General features: G+C 39.6%; 1 protein-coding gene across 2 annotated transcripts; it reads left to right on the top strand.

Annotated features, from left to right (window-relative positions):
• Positions 1-7,774: 7,774 nt before the first annotated feature.
• Positions 7,775-9,987, top strand: LOC103671438 (lithostathine-like). Of its 2 annotated transcripts, XM_008700049.1 has the most exons (5): positions 7,775-7,850; positions 8,406-8,524; positions 8,739-8,876; positions 9,490-9,616; positions 9,893-9,987. In XM_008700049.1, exons 1-5 carry the CDS (start codon positions 7,775-7,777, stop codon positions 9,958-9,960), a joined length of 528 nt encoding a protein of 175 aa, XP_008698271.1. In that variant the 3' UTR covers positions 9,961-9,987. The 2 variants fall into 2 exon arrangements, with proteins under 2 accessions (XP_008698271.1, XP_008698272.1); XM_008700050.1 differs by lacking the exon at positions 8,739-8,876.
• Positions 9,988-22,260: the final 12,273 nt, after the last annotated feature.

The following is a 22,260-nucleotide window of genomic DNA, read 5'->3' as shown; positions in this document are numbered from 1 at the left end:
AAATTACTTTCCTCCTTATTGTTCTCACTTCAGACCCTGAAACATGAGGCACAAGGAGCAAAAGTTTTCTTTACTCCAAGTTCTTAACTCTAGCTAACCCATAAGATCAAATATGTTGAGGGATTTCAGATTAACTGTTTGTTTCTCTTCTACTTTTGATCTTTCTTTTTTCTTTTCTTTTAGTAAACTGGTCTCAAAAATATACCTTCGGAACACTCTCCTCCATCGAACGTATTTCTTCATTGATCTGTGGTCCCTATTCTGCTCTTTGTTGTAACCCAAATCCCAGAGTCTTAATGTATAGAATTGTACTTCTTACTGGACTCAAATTACCTCTAGAACAAGGAGGAATGAGAAGCAGACAACACCAACAAATTTTACTAATTTTGAAAAATTTTGTGAAAGAATGTGTCCTTCTAGTGATCAGATTATCCCCTGGTAATTTTTCACACATATGTGAGTAACAGTGTTAAGTACTTTAAACAAAGTGTTCTTTCTTCTCCATAGATTTCGAGCTCACAGAACTTAACAAATTATTATAATTTAAATAAAAATATTTAATTTATATTATGTGATAATTCTTTAAATATAATCTGTTAATGCAAATACACAAGGACAGCACAGTGGGCATATGTTTTCACTTTGGAAATAAGTTGTTTCTAAGGGCCAATATGAAACAATAGAAGGAAAATTCTCTGTGATGGCTCCATTTCCAGACTGTTTTCATGCTAGTATATTTCTCATAAAGCTTGCTCACAAATGATCCCTCTGATAGAATAGGATATGAAGACGGCCTTCCCAAGGATTATCTGAGATTTTAATATGAGAACAATAACTCTATTTTCCAGAGTATCTCTTGACTCACATGCCTGATATTCCAGCCAACAATAGGAGAATTGTAGAATGTCCTTCAGAGACCTCTTTGTCCAACATCCTTATTGGAAAATTGAGAAACACAGATGCAAGGAGGGGAAGATAAAGACATTTACTCAAAATAACATGTTAATGGAAGAAATAAAATAAACCTGTGAAGCATTATGAAATTAAATGCAGTTGCTATAATTATCAAGATCATTATGAATTAATATATTGACTTATTCAATAAACATTACTGAATGTTTGATGTTCTGGGTGCTGGGGAATACAAATTCATGCTTGACCAATAGAGTATGGTAGAAATGGCATAATGCAATTGGTGAACTTATGCTAAGAGGCCTGGCAACTTCTGCTTTGCCCTCTGGAAGTGCTTACCAGCAATGCTGTAAGAATTGTTGGGGCTCACCTCCATGCTGTAAGAATTCCAAGCTACACAGAAAGACCCTGTGTTGACACTCTAGTTAACAGCCCCAACTGAGCTCTCAGCCAACAGTCAGCATCTGACTACCACCCATGTGTGTGATCACATTTGAAGTCCAGTCCATATGATCCTTCATATGACTCCAGCTCCAGTCATTTTATCTGCATTAGAAAGCCCACAGGAGAGCCCCATAAATAAATCCACTCACAGAATCATAGGAAAAAAATATAAGTTGTTTAAGCCACTAACTTTGGGACAGTTGCTATACAGCAAGAGGTAATCACAAGAGTAGGTGAGGAAGAAATAATTTAAAGATTATAAACAAGAGAATGATGATAAATTCAGTTTAAAACTGAACATTTTGACTAGGTAGGGCCGTAGGGATCAGAATCTTTTGATGGTAGGAGATAAACACTCTTGCCCCTGGTCTCACCACATATGCAAGTGTAGTCAGAATTTGAATGCTGCTGGATGGAACTGAGTGAAATTCCTCCTCTCATATACAAATTTTATGTGTCACATAGATTCAGAAGAGTCTCCTAGGGAAAAAAAGTACCAGGCCCCTTACACATGACTTTCAGCCTGTGACTGATAAAGTATCAGATTCCAATTCTGGTAACAGGCTATTAGTGTAGCACCCAATGATCTCTGCTTCCTGGTATTCACACCCTTGTGTAACTCCATAACTTATTGGAGAGGGGTGAGCCATTGAGTCAATAAAATATTGCAGAAATGACCATGTGCAATGTCTGAAGCTGTTTTGAATGACATTGAAGCTTTTGGCTTTGCTCTTCCTTATGCTGGAGGAAGCCAATTACCATGTTGTAAGGATCCTCCAAAAGCCCCATGGAAAAATCCATGTGGCGAGGAACTGAACCCTCCTTCCAATGGCCAGCACAAATATAGCATGTTAGTGAGTCATCTTGGAAGTGGATATTTCAACCCTAGTAAATCCTCCAATGACTGTAGCCTGGCCAATGTCTTAATGAACCTTTATCTGAAGTTCAGCAGTTGTTTTAAGTTGATTTCTGTGAGCTAACTCCAATAATTTAAAGACCATTTGAAATGATTTCTAGTCTTCCTACATTATTTAATTCAATGGAAATTAAGTAATTTTTCTTTAACTTCTAGTATCGTATATTTTATATGTAGAAGACAACATCTATAACATGTATATGATTAAAAGAATATTTTTAAAATTTCAAGTACATTTAAAATACATATAAATATATATAACTAATTTAAAGTATATATATAATTGCTGTTTAAAAATATATGACTACTAGTATATTTGAATTGTCCTTTGTCCATATTCCAATAATTTTCTTCTCCCTTCATTCAGCTGTGACTATTTGGAATTCTGAATTTATCATTCCCCTCCTTTAGTATTTTATTATGTATATACACATACCTAAATGATATAATGTTCACTTATTTTGTCTTTGATCTTTTAAATAATGAAATTGCACATTATATAGTCTTTATTTTGATCTTTTCCCCAAACATTATATCTTTGAGATTAGCCATACTGAGGCTTTTAAATGTGATTCCCTCATTTTCACTGCTGTAATGTATTATCTTTCTTATTCAGACCACAAAATATTTATCCAATTCTCTGTTAATGGACACTTGACTTGTGTTTAGTTTTTTGCCATTGTAAATTAGGATGCTACAAACATTCCTTATATGCCACTTGGCATACATATACAAGCTGTATATTCCTAGGAGTGGGATGATCAATTGTATCAGAGTATAAGATAATACCAGTTTTCCCAAGAGATTGTATCAGTTTACACTACCAGCAAAAATGCAGAGCACTCATTGCTTCAAGTCCTCATGAAAATTTTGGGAAATCAAACTTTCTTTTTGTCAAATTGGAAGGTGATTATATATACTTTTCCATTTTAATTTATTTAAATTCAAATTAGTTCACATATAGTGTACTACTGGTTTCAAGGGAAGAATTTAATGATTCATTAGTTGCATATAATAGCCAGTGCTCATTACATCAAATCCCCTCTGTAATGCCCATCACCCAGTAACCTCATCCCCCCACCCACTTCCCCTCCAGAAACCCTCAGTTGGTTTCGTAGAATTAAGAGTCTCTTATGGTTTGCTTTCCTCTCTGTTTTTATCTTATTTTTCCCTTCCCTTCCCTGATGTTCGTCTGTTTTGTTTCTTAAATTCCACATGAAATCATACAGTATTTGTCTTTCTCTGTCTGGCTTATTTCACTTAGCATAATACCCTCTAGTTCCATCCATGTCATTGCAAATGGCAAGATTTCATTCTTTTTTGATGGCTGAGTAATATTCCCTGGTGTGTGTGTGTGTGTGTGTGTGTGTGTGTACACATCACACCACATCTTTATCCATTCATCTGTCGATGGACATCTGGGCTCTTTCTATATTTTGGCTATTATTGATAATGCTGCTATAAACATCAGGGTGCATGTGCCATTTCAAATTACTATTTTTGTATCTTTTTGCTAAATACCTATTTTATTAATTGATTCATATATTTGAGTGCCCAAGTTGGAGGCATAAATATTTACAATTGTTTCATCTTCTTGTTGGATAGATATTATGATAAAGTGCCCTTCTTCATCTCTTGTTACAGTCTTTGGTTTATTCTGGCTTTTAGCATGATGGATGGCTCTCCATCCCCTCACTTTCCATCTAAAATGAATCTCTTGTAGACAGCATATAGATAGGTGTTGGGTTTTTTTTTTAAATCCATTCTGCTACCCTATGTCTTTTGGTTGGAGTATTTAGTCCATTTACATTCAGAGTGATTACTGATAGATATGAATTTAGTGCCATTGTGTTACCTATAAAGTTGGTCTTTCTGGAGATGTTCTCTGTTCTGTTCTAGTCTTTGTTGCTTTTGGTCTTTCTTTCCCACTCAAAGAGTCCCCATTAATATTTCTTACATGGCTAGTTTAGTGGTCACAAACTCCTTTAGTTTTTGTATGTCTGGGAAGCTCTTTATCTCTTCTTCTATTCTGAATGATAGCCTTGCTGGATAATGCATTCTTGACTGCATATTTTTCCCTTCATCATGTTGGATATATCCTGCTGCTCTCTTCTGGCCTGCCAAGCTTCTGTGGACAGATCTGTTGCAAACCTGATTTGTCTTCCCTTGTAGGTTAAGGACATTTTTTTTCCCTTGCTGCTTTAAGGAGACTTTTTGTGTGTGTATTTTGTGGATTTGACCTTAATGCCTTGGCAATGGACAGTTTTTGTTGAATTTGATATGAGTTCTCTGTGTTTCTTGGATTTCACTGTCTTTTCCCCTCGCTTCTTCTGGGATGATAGGAATGTTATTATGCTTCTATGACGTGAATGTTATTATGTGTCAAAGAGTCGCTGAGTTCTCTAAGTCTACATTTGTAATCCAATACTTTTCTTTCCCTCTTCTTTTCAGCTTCATTATTTTCCATAATTTTATCTTCTTTTTTTTTTTTTAAAGATTTTATTTATTTATTTGACAGAGATAGAGACAGCCAGCGAGAGAGGGAACACAAGCAGGGGGAGTGGGAGAGGAAGAAGCAGGCTCATAGCAGAGGAGCCTGATGTGGGACTCGATCCCAGAACGCTGGGATCACGCCCTGAGCCGAAGGCAGACGCTTAACCGCTGTGCCACCCAGGCGCCCCATAATTTTATCTTCTAAATCACTCATTCATTCCTCTGCTTTGTCTGTCCTCATTATCATTACATTCAGTCAGTTTTGCATCTTGGTCATAGCATTTTTTGTTTTGGCCTTACTAGTTATTAGGTCTTTTATCTCTGTGGTACGTGACTCCCTGGTGTTGTCTATACTTTTCTCAAGTCCAGCTAGTATCTTTATGATTGTTGTTTTAAATTCTGGTTCACAAATATCACTTATGTCTGTCTTGATTAGATCTCTGGCTATGACCTCCTCTTGTTCTTTTTTTTGGGTGAATTCCTCCATCTTGGCATTTTTGTCTAGGTCTCTGCCTTATATGTGTTAGGAAAGCCTGTTATGTTTTCTTCTCAGAGTAATGACTATATTAAGAAGAAGTCATACACTGTCCAGGGCCTGATGCTTCAGGAAATGTTTCCGGTATGTGCTGTGTGCATTCTGCTGTTGTGTTTTGGATGCTCTTTCCCTCATGTCAGTCTGCTGAAGAGTTTCTCCTTGCTGCAGTGGGGGATGTTTACATCTGTCCACTGTGTGGTGAGTTTTCACTAGGTGTGTTTTGGTCTCCTTTTTAGAAGAAGCTAGATCATTTTTTCTCTAGAGCTGAAGCTTTGCAGCACTCTGTTGTCAGTAGACTTGGTGCAAGGAGTTTCTGCTGGTCTTCTGGGGGAAGGGCCTGCTGCTGCTCTGACTCTCAGGCATATTTGCCCTAACTCAGAAGCATCTGCAGAGTGCAGGGTGGTGGAGCTTTGTGTAAGTGGCTGAAGTCTCCACTATGGGTGCTGTGCTGCTCACTGAAGTCTGTCAGTGCTGACAGGCAAAATGGTGTCAGCCAGCTCTCTCTTCCCTGGAGAGGGGCGTTCATGCCTGCTACTATTAAGGAATCCCTCACAGAAGAGAGAATAATCTCCCATCATTTGCCCCAGGCTTCTTTCAGATCCCTGCCTTCACCCTGTGTCTGAGCCATCTGCCCACCCAGTGGCACAGTGCTTCTGTGTTTTATCTCTGGCACACTGTCTGGGTTTCAAAACTTCAAATTTTAGGGACCTGCGCTGATCCTCTGGGGAAGTGTTTCTGCATGCTGTGGTCAGTGCCGGCTTGTCCCAGAAGGGCAGTTGCACAAATCCACAGGGGCTTGGAGTTTCTGGTAAAACATGGCAAAAAGTCAGTGTCCAGGTTAGGTGCCCTCAGCAGGTGTCGCTGCTCATATGCTAATGAACGGGCAGCTCAGTGATGCCTGTGGGCTCTTTTGTCCCTGGATAGACAGTGCCACCTCTCCCAAATGCACTCCAAGAAGGGGAACTGTCTCTCCCAGTGCAACCCAGGGAATCCTCAGACCATGCTGTCCACTGCTGGGCCTCTACCCTCCTTCTCCATAGGAGCACCTTTACGCCTACCAGGCCCCACCAGGCAATGATGCCGACTTCTAAAACTTCAGAATTGGAGCTCTGCTGCTTATAAAAACTTGCAATTATTAGCCCCTCTCATTTTCCCTCAGTAGTTGTGGGGAAGTGTTTTTCTTGTGCAATGTCTTGCACCCTGCTCTTTCTCTCTCTTTCTCTCTTTCTCTATTCTCTCCCTGCTCAGGGCTCCCTGCCCTCTGCACACCAGTGATTCTTTTCTCCCCCAAATCATGGCTCTTCACTTCCTACCTTCCATGATGTGGCCTCTTTTCTCCCTCTAGTTGTGCAGTTTGTTCTCTCAGTCCTCATATTGATTTCCTGGGTGCTCAGAATGATTTGATAATTATCTAGCTATGTTCCAGGGACAGGCAATCATAGGGTCCCTCTACTACTTCACCATCTTAACTCCAGTTCCCTGGCTTGCCTTTTGACTTACACAGTCACTCCATGCTTCCTTCACACCTTGCCACGATATTGAAGGAGCAGCCCTTGAACCACTGTTCCTACTCTTTGTTTCAATTCTTTCTTTTCCCTCAACTAATACTTTGCACTCACCAGTACTTCAAATTTCTATGCCCACTGATTTTTACTTATTAATTTGTCTATATTTACTCATATAAGACAAAGTTTAAAGAAATTCATATATATGCTTACAGGGGTGAGTTATTGACAGATTACTCAAAAATACACTTTTGACATTTTCCATAACTATCAGTACCACTATATATTTTTTTAATTATGTACATCAGCATTTCTGCCATAGGGCTGCCTTCCTTGCCTTAAGTGTTTTACAACACTTTAGAACACTGGCAAAAGGTGGAGAAAGTTCAAACTTCACCTGTTCCTGGGGAAGTGCTGGCCTGCTACCAGGAAAGAAGTGACATCTGTGGCAATTCCCAGGCTTTGATGGGAAGTTGTCCTCCCCCATGGCGGGAATCTCCCCAAATCCATGCCAAGCCCTTCCCCATGACCCCTGTTCAGGCTCCACATTCCTGTTATTCATTTCAGTGTCCCTCCTTCACATTTGCTTATAAAAGGCCAGTCTTCTCTGACCTGACAAACCATTGCAAATCCCTGCAAGACAGGTGAGTAGAAGCTGAGAGAAGATGAGACCATGGCAGGAGTTACACTGTATATATCTGGGGGGAAGTACATGAGGATCCCTGTCAGGGACACTGGAGCTCTGATCTCAGCACAGGCGGGCTGGGCAGTTCTCATGGGGTAGGAGGGTGCAAAGATTTTCCAGTTCTTTCCAGAGCTATACAAGGGGATAGGTGTCACTGAGATCAATTTGTTCTTAGGGGACTAAACAATGGAAAGGCAAGGAAGAGGAGTGGCATCTCTGCATGCCCTCTCTCCAGTCACGCTTTCCTTAGTGATGTCTGATTGCTTCCTCAGAACACAGACACGATGCTGCCTCCCCTGGCCCTCCCCAGCATGTCCTGGATGCTGCTTTCCTGCCTGATGTCCCTGGCTCAGGTCCAAGGTGAGCTTTCACTGTTTCTAGCATGGGGTTCTTGTGAATGCTCAGGGCCAGTAAGAAGAGGAAGGCTCCCGTGGTGATGGTGACATATATCCCCACACAAAGAAACTGCCTCTAACTTGTCCATCATCACTCCTTCCTTCAGGGTAACCAAGGGTGGTAGGCATCACAGTGGTCCACTAGCACTACAAAGAGGTCATTTCCATTTTGTCCCTGCACTCTAATTTATGTTGGTAGGTGAAAGAGGAAAAGTGTGACAGGTCAGTAATGAGAAATAGGGAAGGAGAATGAGGACCCAGTGTAAGAATGGTCAGCCTAGATGGGGAAAGGTTGGACTTTGAAGGGGAAAGATGAAAAGAAAAGAGAAGGTTCCTCATTTATTGGGGCTGGTTCAAGATCAAGAAATCCTGAAAGTGTTGGCAATGGGGAGAGGCGGTCAGGACTTTGGCATCACTTCCCCAAGCACTGGCCTAGGTCCCCTAGGTCACCTCCCTACCCTGATCCCCACTCTCCTATTCACTTCTTCCTTCTCTTCTCTCTTATTTCCTCCCACCCTAGGTGAAGACATCCAGAAGGATGTGCCTGCTCCACGCATCAGCTGTCCCAAAGGCTCCAAGGCTTATGCCTCCCACTGCTATGCTTTGTTTATGACACCAAAATCCTGGATGGACGCAGATGTGAGTACCTGGATTTTCAGTTAGGGGTTTTAAGGGAAAGTACATTTGAGACCTGAGGGGGTTGGTTCCATTCTCCAGAATTTCTTGGGGGCAAGACTGAACACCCATATCTTTTGCATATATACCTCTTTTCCACTACCTCTGCTCTGCACTCCTCCCAGTGATGTCTCAGGCTGCCCTTGACTGCCCTTGAGTCTCTCCCTTTCCCACACAGATGGCCTGCCAGAAGAGGCCCTCGGGACACCTTGTGTCTGTGCTCAGTGGGGCTGAGGCATCCTTTGTGGCCTCCCTGATCAAGAACAACGTGAACACCTACTCAAATATCTGGATTGGGCTCCATGACCCCACAGAGGTATGGACTCATCTTCTCTTCATAACCTGTCAAGGTGCTATTGCCCCCCAAGCCCACTCCCTATCCCCTGTCCCTGCCCAATAAATGCCCTACAGAACTCTGGAGCACAGAGATCCTGGGGGACACAAGGGGGAAAGGGAGGGCTCTATAGCAGCTCAACAGCTGAGTTCTGTGGAAGTCCCTTGTCTCCAGCTGAAGTTAATCTGCCTCCTGTCATGCTTGTATACAATTTGCACGTGAGGCCTTGTAATTCCATTCTCTGAGCTTCACAGAATCTGCACATATTGTGCTGAGGGAATCCTAAATGAAGATAGGATCCATTTTTACTCTATAGAACAGACAGTGTCTTTGAGGTTCAGGGGGCAATCACAGATGCATCACTAATTGTTGTTCAGTCAGTAACATGTTACTCTGCTGATTCTGTAGGTCTTTGTGATTACTGGTTTGGGAGTCTGCCACTAAGACCAAGGAGTTAGGAAGAGTTTCCCAGGGGAGAGCTCTGGCTCCAGAGCAACATATAGATGGGCAGAGTAAATCTGGTGATGCTGGGGAGGGGTTCATGCAGGGAGAATTCTAATGGCCATTCAACCTCACCACACTCCATCCTCTATAGGGCTATGAGCCCAATGCAGGTGGATGGGAGTGGAGTAGCGATGATGTGCTGAATTACCTTGCCTGGGAGAAAGACCCCTCCACTATTGCAAACCCTGGCTATTGTGGGAGTCTGTCAAGAAGCACAGGTAAGTAACAGAGGAGCTCCTTTCTGCCCAGAACTTTCCATCTTCTTTTTCCCCATTTCTCAGCGTGACCTTCAGAGAATCCTCAGGAAATGTAGTGTTGGTTTGTCCTCCCCCACCCCCTCTCATCTCTCCTCTCTTTGAGTCTCCTTCCTCTGAACAGGACACTGGTGAGGATGAAAGAGAGGCTTTGGATCCTAGGCCAGAATCTGGGATGCCTCTCCCTTGGGTTCAAGAGCTCCACCAGCCATATGTACCTGAGCTCCTTTGTCTCTCCAGGATATCTGAGATGGAAAGATTACAGCTGTGGTACAAAGCTACCCTATGTTTGCAAGTTCAAGGACTAGGTCTGGGGAGACGTCAGGAACCTGAGTTTTGCATGCAGCTCATCATGGACATGAGACCAAGTGTGAAGACCCACAGTGGACGGGAATAATCTCAAACCTGACCACTTCATTCTGACCTTTCTTCCTCCCTGCTCATTTATCTTCATGTTGTTTTGGTGTATTACATGGTCTGAGATCTTAAAGTGCAATAATAAATACTTTAGTCCATCTCATTTGCTTTTGTGCTCCTATCTCATAGCTAGACTCTGAAGAAGAACGGGTTGTGGAAGGAATTCTGGGTCTTGCCCTGTCCTATGTTATTCATTCCCCGTGGAAAACACTTAAATGTACATCCCTACCAGTGTGTGATCAGTATGTAGTCCCTGTTCATTTACATTTGTGTTGTATACAAAAGGAGACATTGTTCTCCCACACACTCTATTGCATATTCCTCCTGTTTGTGACACAAAAAGCCTTAGTGGTGTCTGCTGTTTTTAGAACGGCACTTTTGAAATCATTTGCTATGAATGATCAGTTTTTTCCTTTAATTTGTAATCTGCCTTCAACCATGCCTTTTTTAAATACAGTAAAAAACGAATTACTTGGGTTCTTACTACAGTGCTTACACTTAGAGCATTGGAAGTTGTCACTCTCTTCCTTAAAAAAATTCTATTCTTTTTATTTTTTTTTTAAGATTTTATTTATTTATTTAACAGAGACAGCCAGCGAGAGAGGGAACAGAAGCAGGGGGAGTGGGAGAGGAAGAAGCAGGCTCCTAGCGGCGGAGCCTGATGTGGGGCTTGATCCCAGAACACTGGGATCATGCCCTGAGCCGAAGGCAGACACTTAACGACTGCGCCACCCAGGTGCCCCTAAAACAATTCTGTTCTTAAACCAACCACCAGAAAAGTGTTTGAAACTGCCGTACTTGCCTTTGACCATTTGGGATTCATTTCCTGGGACTGGACTTAATTGCTTTCCATACAAAATCAGGGGTTTTTTTGTTTTTGTTTTTGTTTTTAGCAGAATTTAAAAATAATAGCATTTGTCAAGGCAGTCAGTACTGTCTATACCTAGGACCATGCTTAAGTTCCTGAGATACTGATTATAAAGGATATTTGCTAAATTCATGGCCTTTATTCATAACCAGTTTGTGCCCTGAACCATTATAAATTTATTTCCTCTGGTGAACCATTACAAACTTTTCTATCTAAAAGTCTAGAACAGAGGTAGGCAGGCAGTTTTTATCTCTCCTCCCTCTATGTTTGTTCTGTCCCATTGAACCCTTCATTATTTGATGCCTTCTGGGCAGTCCTGACACAGTTGATAAAAATGCTCCTCTCTTCTAATAATAAATAATGATAATAAATAGTAATAAATCTCTTATTTTCTCACTGAAAACTAGTCCCCCTTAATTATTTTTATTTAAAACCAATTAATTAACATAGCATGTTGTTAGTTTCAGAGGTTTTCTCACTGAAAACTAGTCCCCCTTAATTATTTTTATTTAAAACCAATTAACTAACATAGCATGTTGTTAGTTTCAGAGGTAGAGTTTAGTGATTCATCAGTTGCATATAACACCCAGTGCTTATTACATCAAGCGCCTCCTTACTGCCCGTCATCCAGTTACCCCATCCCCCTTCCCACCTCCCCTCTAGCAACCCTCAGTTTGTTTCCTATTCAAGTTAAGTGTCTCTTATGGTTAACCTCCCTCTCTGATTTCATCTTATTTTATTTTTCCTTCCCTTCCCCTATATTCATCCATTTTGTTTCTTAAATTCCACATGAGTGAAATTATATGATATTTGTCTTTCTCTGACTGACTTATTTCCCTTAGCATAATACCCTCTAGTTTCATCCACATCATTGCATATGGCAAGATTTCATTCTCTTTTCATGGCTGAGTAGTATTCCATTATATATATATATCACATCTTCTTTTATCCATTTTATCCATTCATCTGCCAATGGACATCTGGGCTCATTTAACATTTTGGCTATTGTTGATAACACTACTATAACATCGGGGTGCATGTGCCCCTTCAAATTACTATTTTTGTATCTTTTGGATAAATACCTAGTAGGGCAATTGCTGGGTTGTAGGGTAGTTCCATTTTTAACTTTTTGGGAAACCTCCATACTGTCTTCCAGAGTGGGTGCGCCAGCTTGCATTCCCACCAAAAGTGTAAGGGGGTTCGCCATTCTCTGAATCCTCTCCAACATCTGTTATTTCCTGACTTGTTTATTTTAGCCTTTCTGACTGGTGTGAGGTGGTATCTCTTTGTGGTTTTGATTTGTATTTCTCTGATACCAAGTGATGTTGAGCATTTTTTCATGTGTCTGTCAGGCATTTGTTTGTCTTCTTTGGAGAAATGTCTATTCATGTCTTTGGCCCATTTCTTTACTGGATTTTTTGCTTTTTAGTTGTTGAGCTTGATAAGTTCTTCATAGATTTTGGATACTAGCCCTTTATCTGATATGTCATTTGCAAATATCTTCTCCCATTCAATAGGTTGCCTTTTAGTTTTGTTGATTGTTTCTTTGTTGTGCAAAAGCTTTTTATCCTGTTGAAGTTCCAATAGTTCATTTTTGCTTTTGCTTCCCTTGCCTCTGGAGACGTGTCTAGCAAGAAGTTGCTATGGCTGAGGTCAAAGAGGTTGCTTCTTATATTCTCCTCTAGGATTTTGATGGATTCCTATCTCACATTTGGGTCTTTCATCCATTTTGAATTTATTTTTGTATATGATATAAGAAAGTGGTCCAGTTTCATTCTTCTGCAGCTTACTGTCCAGTTTTCCAAATACCGTTTTTTGAAGAGACTGTCTTTTTTTTTTTTTCCATTGGATATTCTTTCCTGCTTTGTCAAAGATTAGTTGACCCCAGAGTTCAGGGTCCATTTCTGGGTTTTCTGTTCTGTTCCATTGATCTATATATCTCTTTTGGTGCATATACCATGCTGTCTTGATGATTATAGCTTTGTAATACAGGTTGAAATCTGGAATTGTGACTCCTCCAGCTTTGGTTTTCTTTTTCAACATTCCTTTGGCTATTTGGGGTCTTTTGTGGTCTCATACAAATTTTAGGATTGCTTGTTCCAGCTCTGTGAAAAATGCTGGTGGTATTTTGATAGGGATTACATTGAATGCATAGATTGCTTTGGGTAGCATAGACATTTTAACAATATTTGTTCTTCCAGTCCATGAGTATGGAATGTTTTTCTATTTCTTTGTGTCCTCTTCAATTTCTTTCATAAGTGTTGTATGGTTTTCAGAGCACAGATTTTTCCTCTTTGGTTAGGTTTGCTTCTATGTATCTTATGGTTTTTGGTGCAATTGTAAATGACATCGATTCCTTAATTTCTCTTTCTGATGCTTCATTGTTAGTGTACAGAAATACAACAGACTTCTGTGCATTGGTTTTATATCCTGTGACTTTGCTAAATTCCTGTATCAGTTCTAGCAATTTTTTGATGAAGACTTTCAGGGTTTCTACATAGAGTATCATGTCTTCTGTGAAGAGTGAAAGTTTAACTTTTTGCCAATTTGGATGCCTTTTATTTCTTTTTGTTGTCTGATTGGTGAGGCTAGGACTTCCAGTACTATGTTGAAAAACAGTGGTGAGAGTGGACATCCCTGTCGTGTTCCTGATCTTAGGGGAAAAATCTCAATTTTTCCCTGTTGAGGATGATAATCCCTGTGGGTTTTTCATATATGGCTTTTATGATATTAAGTTATGTTCCCTCTATCCCTACACTGTGGAGAGTTTTGATCAAGAAAGGATGCTTAGGGATGCCTGGGTGGCTCAGTCAGTTAAGCATCTGCCTTTAGCTCAGATCATGATCCCAGGTTTTTGGGTTGGAGACCTACATCTGGCTTCTTGCTCGGCAGGGAGCCTGCTTCTCCCTCTCCCTCTGCCTGCCGCTCCCCCACTTGTGCTCTCTCTCTCTCTCTCTCTCTTTGTCTCTGATAAATAAATAAATAAAATCTTTAAAAAAAAGGATGCTGCATTTTGTCAAATGCTTTTTCTGCATCTATTGACTGGATCATGTGGTTCTTGTTTTTTATTAATGTTGTGTATAACATTGATTGATTTGTGAATGTTGAACCACCTTTGTAGCCCAGGAATAAATCCCACTTTGTCGTGGTAAATAATCCTTTTAATGTGCTGTGGGATCCTATTGGCTAGTATCTTGGTGAGAATTTTTGCATCCATGTTCATCAGAGATATTGGTCTGTAATTCTCCTTTTTGGTGAGGTCATTGTCTGGTTTTGGGATCAAGGTAATGCAGGCTCATAGAAAGAGTCTGGAAGTTTTCCTTCCATTTCTATTTTTTGGAACAGCTTCAGAAGAATAGGTATGAATTCTTCTTTAATGTTTGATAGAATTCTGCTGGAAGGCCAATCTGGCCCTGTAGTCTCCCTCAATTTTAAAGGAAGCATGTAGAGGTGCTCCAATTTGTGTGTGAGCCTCTGATGCCTAACATTTATATGAAAAATGTTGTGTTACATCCAATATCTGAATTCCCCATAATTTTTTCTAACAGAGTCCAGCTGGGTTGCTGACAGCTTGTAAGTGCCTTGCCCGAGAATCTTGTGTCTACAAGCTTCTTTTAGGCTGCCTCAGTTTGGGCTTTTTGGACATAAGCTGCTGACTTGCATTCTAACTCACTCAAGCAAAAATGGGTGATTTTGGAAGGATGTGGATTTCTCCATGCACCAAGATTGGGTCATAGCTGAAGGCTTAGGAAAAGAAAGAACAAAGGAACTGAGATTAATCTCGTCTTCCTTTTTTCTCCCCCCCTCCCACCACTGGGTTTGGTGTCTATTAGCCAATCAGTTTCCTTGCCCTTGGGATAACTCAAGGCAACATGGCTAACTCAGTAGAATTCTAGCAAACTTTTTACTCCAGGGATTCAAAACTTTAACTACATTTTCAATAAACAAATTTGTTTTCAGGAGAATATCTGATTATTCTAGCTAAGACTGGGTGTTCACCTCAGTCCAGTCAGCTGAGGCAAAAAATTTGAGTCACATGGTATTATTATGGGAGCCACACTCACCTCTTAAGTAGGACGTGTGTATGAGACCCAGTTCTTAGAGAAGGGGAGCAGGAAGGCAGCCCTACAGAAGTTTGCAGCAGCAAATGAGACATAATTGTCTCATCCTTTTGCTCTGACCTTGGCTTGTTTTCTGACTTAATCTTCTTCCTTGGGTACTGACGTGTTACCCCAGGTACCATACCTACTTCTGCTCTTGGACTATCCTCCATACTTTCAGGAGTTGTCAGCTGGCTGTTGTGCTTACTACTCTTGTCTTTATCCAATTCTCATTTGTTTTGAGAACTGTGTATTTAACCCGTCATGATGTGGATTTCTGCCAGTCACCATAAGCCAATGAGCTGGACAAAATCTTCTCCCCAGTTAGAGCAGTACATCGCCACAGGCTCCTGGGCCTGTGGTGGTGTGTCTGTCATTGACTTTACTCTCCATCTAGAGTTGAGAAAAAACAATTAGATAGCAATAGCAGCTGCGAAGAACATCTAGATAAGAGTTAGGTGAACTGGGGTACCCTATTTCCTAATATCTCAGAATGTAACTTGGTGATTCATCCCTTTCATTTTAATAAAATTCTTCCCTTTCCACCGCCAAACCTCCTACCACCAAACCACATTTGTCCATTTTAACTAGTTTTTCAAGTGTACCTCTGGGGGACCATAGCACATCAACTATGTAAATCTCTGCAGTTTATGTGTATATTAAAACTTGGAATTACTTAGAGATTTCTTCCTCATGTCTAAAACAGAATTCTCCAAAATCTCATTCTTTGGGGTATTCATTTCATGACCTACACACAGATTTACTTAATTTTGGAGTGTTTGGGGGGGGGCGGAAATACTCTTCAGGAGTATATAAGTTAGGTAGGGTCCTTTACTACAGGGCTTTTCCAAGTCTTTGTGTGCAAAGGAATGAAAATAAAAGAATGCAATAGGATTTGCAGCTCATTAGGCATTTGGTCACATGTTTCTGTATGACTGTTTGTGTATCTCTATTTGGGTGAAATACCTATTGATCGATCAAAAGTTTAATTCAGTTTTAATAGTAGTCTAAAGTACTGTTTTTTCAAATCATGGGTTGCATTGTACTGCCATTTGAACTCATTAAATCAGTTTAGTGGGTAATAACTAGTATCTCTTCTTAAATGAGAGAATAATACAGAAAATTCCACCGTATATTGTATGAAGACAGCTGATACTTCTTAGTGAAATTTTGATTTTAGTTTTATATATAGGTTGTGTGTGTGTGTGTGTGTGTGTGTGTGTGTGTGTGTGTGAATGTATGTGTGTGAAAAGTGTTGGGACATAAAATATACTTCGTATTGTAAATATCAGTCAAAATTTTGAATGCCTCTTGTCTGAAGCATAGGTTTTTAGGTAACTGGAGGAGGATTAAATGAACTACCACTAGGGGGAGAGGTGACCTAGCAGAGAGTAAAGTACTGGAAGATTAGAAGCATGAACTGGCAGCTTCTAAAAACAAAGAGGGTTAGAAAGAAGGCATTAGGGAAAGGGAAAAAAAAAGTTTATTCCTACATCTTCTAGTATGAAATGTCTGCTATCATCCCAGGGAACAGTAATAGCAAATCTTGCAAAATCTTGCAAATGAAAATGCACAGTACGTAAATAGCAGAGGGATCAGAATTGAGTAGTTCATCTGTGTCCCTATCTTTGAGAGCCAGGATTGTGTGTGCAGAATGCTGGACACAGGAATAAGTCAGAGAGACCTAGGACCTGAAAGCTTCTTATGCCATCAGGAACTGTGAGTCATGTGTATGCCTAGAGAGTCACTTGTGGGTTTCTTGGTCTTCTTTTGGCTACTCAGAATGAGAATGCTTCCTATGTGTTGAAGGATGCCCCTTTGGTGTGGTTCATGGTGAGAGGCAGTGTCACAGCTCCCATTACAGAAGCAAAGATGGCAGATATCTGAAGGTGGTAGATAGTTCTCTGAAGGCTAGGGGTTATGGTCAATGCATGACAATGGGATACCTCTGCCAGGTGGTGGTACAAAAAGAAAGAATTAGAGGTCATTCACAATGGCCATGGAGGTTGGGGCTCTGCAGCAGTGGCAGTGAGAGTTCAATGGTTGTGGCCTACTTGGAGTTTCATAATGAAATTGCTGTAACTATGTGGTCTGGCCTGTAGTTTTAGCTAGCTGTCAGACTTTCCTTGTTCCTTCTTGTTGTCCAGATCCAGGGCTTCAGCTTCCCAGTGAATCTTTGATCTAATGAAAAACCTTTATATTTTGTTTATTTTGATCTTACAGCTTCACTGAGGTGTATTTGAGGTTCAATAAACTGTACATATTTAAAGTATAATTGGTGTTTTGACTTACATATACACCCATTAAATCATCAACATAATTCAGTAATAAATGTACCCATCACCACTAAAGATGTCCTCCCTCAACCCTACCTCTTACCCTCAACTTCTCCAGTCTTTCCAATCCAAGGCAACCACTGATCTGTTTTCTAATACTATAGATAAGTTTAATATGCATTTCCTAGAGTTTTATATTCATGGAATGATACATTATATACTTTTCTCTCTGGTTTCTTATATTTAGCATAATCATTTTGAGATTCATTCATTTTATTGCATGTATCCATACTTCATTTAATTTCATTGTTAAATGATACTCTATTGTGTGCCTATGACACAACTTGTCTGTTCTCCTGTTAATGAACATTTGAGTGGTTTTCAGTTCTTCCTATTATAAATAAAACTGCTATGAATGTTAGTGTACAAGTTTATGTGAGACAAATCCTTTTCACTTATCTTGGGTAAATATCTAGGAGTGGGAGCACTGCATTGCGCACTACGTATATATTTAACTTGTTAAAAACTGCCACACATTCTCTAAAGAGATTGTATCATTTACATCAACACCAGCAGTGCATAAGATTTCTAGTTGTTTTGCATTCTCAGTATGGTCAGTTTTTCTAGTTTTAGTCATTGAGATAGGTGTATAGTGACATCTCATTCTGATTTTAATCTATCTTTCTCTAGGAGTGAAGTTGAGGAATTTTTCATGTGCTAATTTACCAGTCTTTTAGTACAGCTAAATATCTTGATTGTGGTGATGGTTACAAAAAGAAACATATGTGATAATATTGCATACAGCCACACACACACACACACACACACACACACACACACACTTAAGTGCATGTATAAATGGTAAAATGTAAATAAGTTCTCTGGATTGTACTGTCAGTTTCCTGGTATCAATACTACGTTATGCAAGATTTAACATTGGGAGAGGATGGTGAAGGGTTCTGAGGCCATTGTACACTTCTTTGCACGTTCTTATTAATCTGTAATTATTTCAAACTGAAAAAAATGTTTTTAAATTAACCCTTTCTTAAATCTCTTATCTCCCCAAGCTCCTTTGTATTTAATTCCTCACCTTCTCATCTGATTTTTTTCAAGCGTTGCCTATACCAACCACACGCTACTTCATATCTCCATTTCACTCTTTATGTATTGCAAATTCACCACTGCTGAACTGTGCTGTGTTCTGACTGTCCTGATACCACCAACATAATCAATGAGCCAGCATTTGTCTAATTATTTTTCTCCCTCTCATCTAAGCAGACTTACCTCTGTGGTACTGTTAATCACTTTTTCCTTCCAGAGGATCTCTAACTTCCTTGACTTTCTTAACACCACACTTTTCTGGATCTCTTCACATCAGTGAGTCTCCAATTCCTACATAAACACTTATCTTCTACCTAATCCTTAAATTATGTGTTAATTGAGATGCCTAATTAATTATTGTATGTGTTAGTTGAGATGCCAGAAAGAGATACAAAATATTAAACAAAGCGTAAGTTTATTTGCCTTTCGTATCAGATTTTGGATCCAAGCTTTTTCATCTTGTTGCTGAGGCATCTCTAATGAATTGTACTTGCCTGCTTGACTTCTGCAGGTACCTTAGCCCATTTTTCTATCCCATCTAGAATGGTGGTTTTCAAAGGTGGCTAATTTGCAACTCTGGAGACATTTGGCAGTCTCTAGAGAGAATTCTCACTGCCACAACTGAGGGTGGTGGTGGTGGGGGGTGTGCCTACTGGCATCTAGTGAGTCAAAGTCCAGGATGTTTCTACACATACTGTCAATGCACAGTATAGCCCTCTACAACAAAGACATATGTGCCACAAAATGTTAATAGTACTACTGTTAAGAAAACTTGACCTAAAATATTGCTGGTTACCTAGTAGAAGTCAATAAATTTTGAAAAAATGAATGAAAGAATAATTCAGTAGAACATGTAAAAAATATAAACTCAGTAGTCTTCATGACATAAATAGTAAATGTGAGGATATCATATGTTCTCACTCATAATCAACTACTCAATAATGATAATGCTTACAACTTAACTGAGCTTTGTATATCTCATCCCATTTAAAATGAACAAGCCTGTGGGGTATTATAACATTGCACAGATGAGCAAAACAAGGCTTAAAGAGCTTAAGTAATTTGCCTAATATTAAAAAGCTAGATCTCAAATCCAGGATTTCCATGGCTATTAAAGCACCCCACGACCTCTAGAACTCATCTTCCTTCCAGTACACACTCAGTCCTTTAACCTTGAATGCTTGAACAGTTAGGAGATACTTTGGACCTCTTCTTCTTCCTTTCCTGCTGGTGAACACCCCAGGCAAGGATAAGCTCCTGCCTCAGAATTTATATTCCTGCCCTTGATAAAACTGTAATATCATTTTAGCCTATAATTTTTAGAAGAGGGAAAACTAAGAAAACCCTTACTTATAGCTCTGACCTTAATAACGTTTTGAACTGGCTAGAAAACTGAAGACCCAGGTCACCCCACCCCAGCTCAGTCTCATTAGGAAACCCCAACTGCTTGCTCTACTTGCCTCTGGGATTCTCCATTCCTTAGGCCAGTGAAAGGAAACATCTATAAAGTACTTCTTTGGTACATAAAGACTTGTCATCTATCTTATCCTTACTCAAGTCCATACTCTGTTCCTCAGGAACTATTAAAAAAGTTTTTCCATTTGAAGAAAGATGGGAAGATATTTTCTATGAGAGATTGTTAAGAAACAATATGGCATAAATAGACAAAAAGTAGTTATCTGTCCTGGAATATGCACATCCTCAGAGAGGGGAAAGAAACAGAAATGACTTTCTAAAGTTCTCTTCTTCTGCCTTCTGAACACCATCAGTTATTCACTCAAGAGACTGAATGGAAGAAAAAGAACGATTCTGTGGGGAAGACATGCTGAGGTATTAGAAGAGAACTCAGAGACAGTATAAACAAAGGGATTTTTATTCATTAGCAATATTAACTATGTCAAGTGACAATTACCAGAAAAGGGCAGTAGAGATTGTATGGGGAAATCCCATTACATTAAAATTGATGTATATGAAATTATCCTATATTATTTTTTTTTCTTTTAAAATGAGTGAATTTTATTTTTTAATTTATTTTTAGGTGTACAACATAATGATTCATTATTTATATATATCACAAAATGAGCAAGCTAATCCTGTTTTTACTTTTATCTTGTCACCATGTTGTCTTTAAAATGCTCAACTAACTAAAGTCAACAACTGCAGAGCCCCTATAATATTTAATATACTAGAAATTATACCCAAAAAACACCCTAGAATATTAGTGTTGGAAGGGACCTGTGATATTGACCGTTTCAACCCTTCCACTCTATTTATCCTTCAGAGTTCTGCCCTGAAAGAAGGAATGTAAGGGAAAAAGAATGTTAAGGGAGCCGTTACAGATAAAGATAGCTAATGTTAGGTGTTTTTTAGGTAATGATGAGAAGAAGAAATCAGTTGAAATTACTGAATTCTGATTCCTATTTTTTGAACTTGATCAGTAGAATCAGAAAACATATTTTCAAAGCTTTGGTTAATATGGTTAACATCCACTGAGATGTCCTCCAATGATCCCTGCTTCCTGGTATTGACACCGTTTGTGTAACCCCTTCTCCTGCATGTGGTGTGCCCCTAGTGACCTGCTTTTTACCAACAGAATATGACAAAGATGATGGGATAGAGTTCCAATCAGGTAACAAATAACTGTGACTTCTGTGTTACTTGCATTTTTTTTCTCTTGCACTCTCAGTTAACCACTCTGATGAAGAAAGCTGCCATGTTGTGAGCTGCCTACATGGAGAGAAACTTGGAACCTACATGGTGAGAAACTGAGGGAAGCATACAGCTTGAAACTAGCAAGGAACTCTACCCTCCGTTCAGAAGCCCATGAGGAAGTGAATCCTTCCAATAACCATGTGAGTTTGAAATCTGATCTTTCTCCTGTCAAGTCTTCCATTGAGTCTGCAGCCCTGAATGACATCTTGATGTTGGCTTGTGAGAAACTCAAACACATTATTTCATAGCTTCTGTAGGTCAGAAATCTGGGCCTGACTTACAGAAAGTATGAAATAATATGTGTTTGCTTTTAGGTTACTGTGTTTGGGGTAATTTATTATGTGATAAAGGATAGCTAACACAGTCAGTTTCCTAGTTTGATAAAAGGGTAAACACGAATACAAGGCATGTGATTATTTTTCTAGAAGAAATACCAAATTGGGTATATTCTTTAAGCAAATTAAAGCAGCTAGCTATTGTCGAACTTGAATTCTAATATTTTAAACTGGAACTGAGTTTTCTGTTTGGCCATGTAAACTGAGTGTATGCCGTAGTGGCCGTATGTTTCTGGACCTTTTTTTTTTTTTTTTTCCCCAGTGGAGATGTGTATCTTTTATGGATTGTTGGTTTGATTATCCTATGCCCATATATTAATCTTATCCATATGCAAAGGGATGGGGGTGAGAGGGTTCAACAAGTTTGTCCAAGAATGTCATGAGCTGATCTTCATTCTAAGTTAGAAGTGAACAAAGACTAGCTTGATCTTGGCTAAGCACAGTCTGAATCATGGAATGGGTGTCTCATGTCTGGGTAAGTTAATGAGTAATGCTGAGATATGTCATGATTTTGTATGCTATCCTACTGTGAATTTCTTTAAGGTAAGGATGGGGCAGCTGTTGTCAACTGTCCCAGGTTAAGGCTGGACCTAATAAAGGAAATAAGTAGTCAGGAAGCCATAAGGGAGAAGAATTTCCTTCCTCTTCCTAGGTCTCTTACTATTCAGCCTTAAAGTTGAGCAAGAAGGGCATGCTCTAGGCCTTGCTAGTCTAAAGATGGTCTTCAGCATGACCTTGGAGCTTGGTAGAAATGTAGAACTTTAAGCCCCATCTCCAATCAACTGAATCATAATGTGCA

This window comes from Ursus maritimus, unplaced genomic scaffold (genome assembly GCF_017311325.1).
Source record: "Ursus maritimus isolate PB19 unplaced genomic scaffold, ASM1731132v1 scaffold_6, whole genome shotgun sequence".
NCBI lineage: Eukaryota > Metazoa > Chordata > Mammalia > Carnivora > Ursidae > Ursus > Ursus maritimus.
The sequence above is the reverse complement of the archived record's forward strand: the minus strand, read 5'-3'. Positions and strand labels throughout refer to the sequence as shown.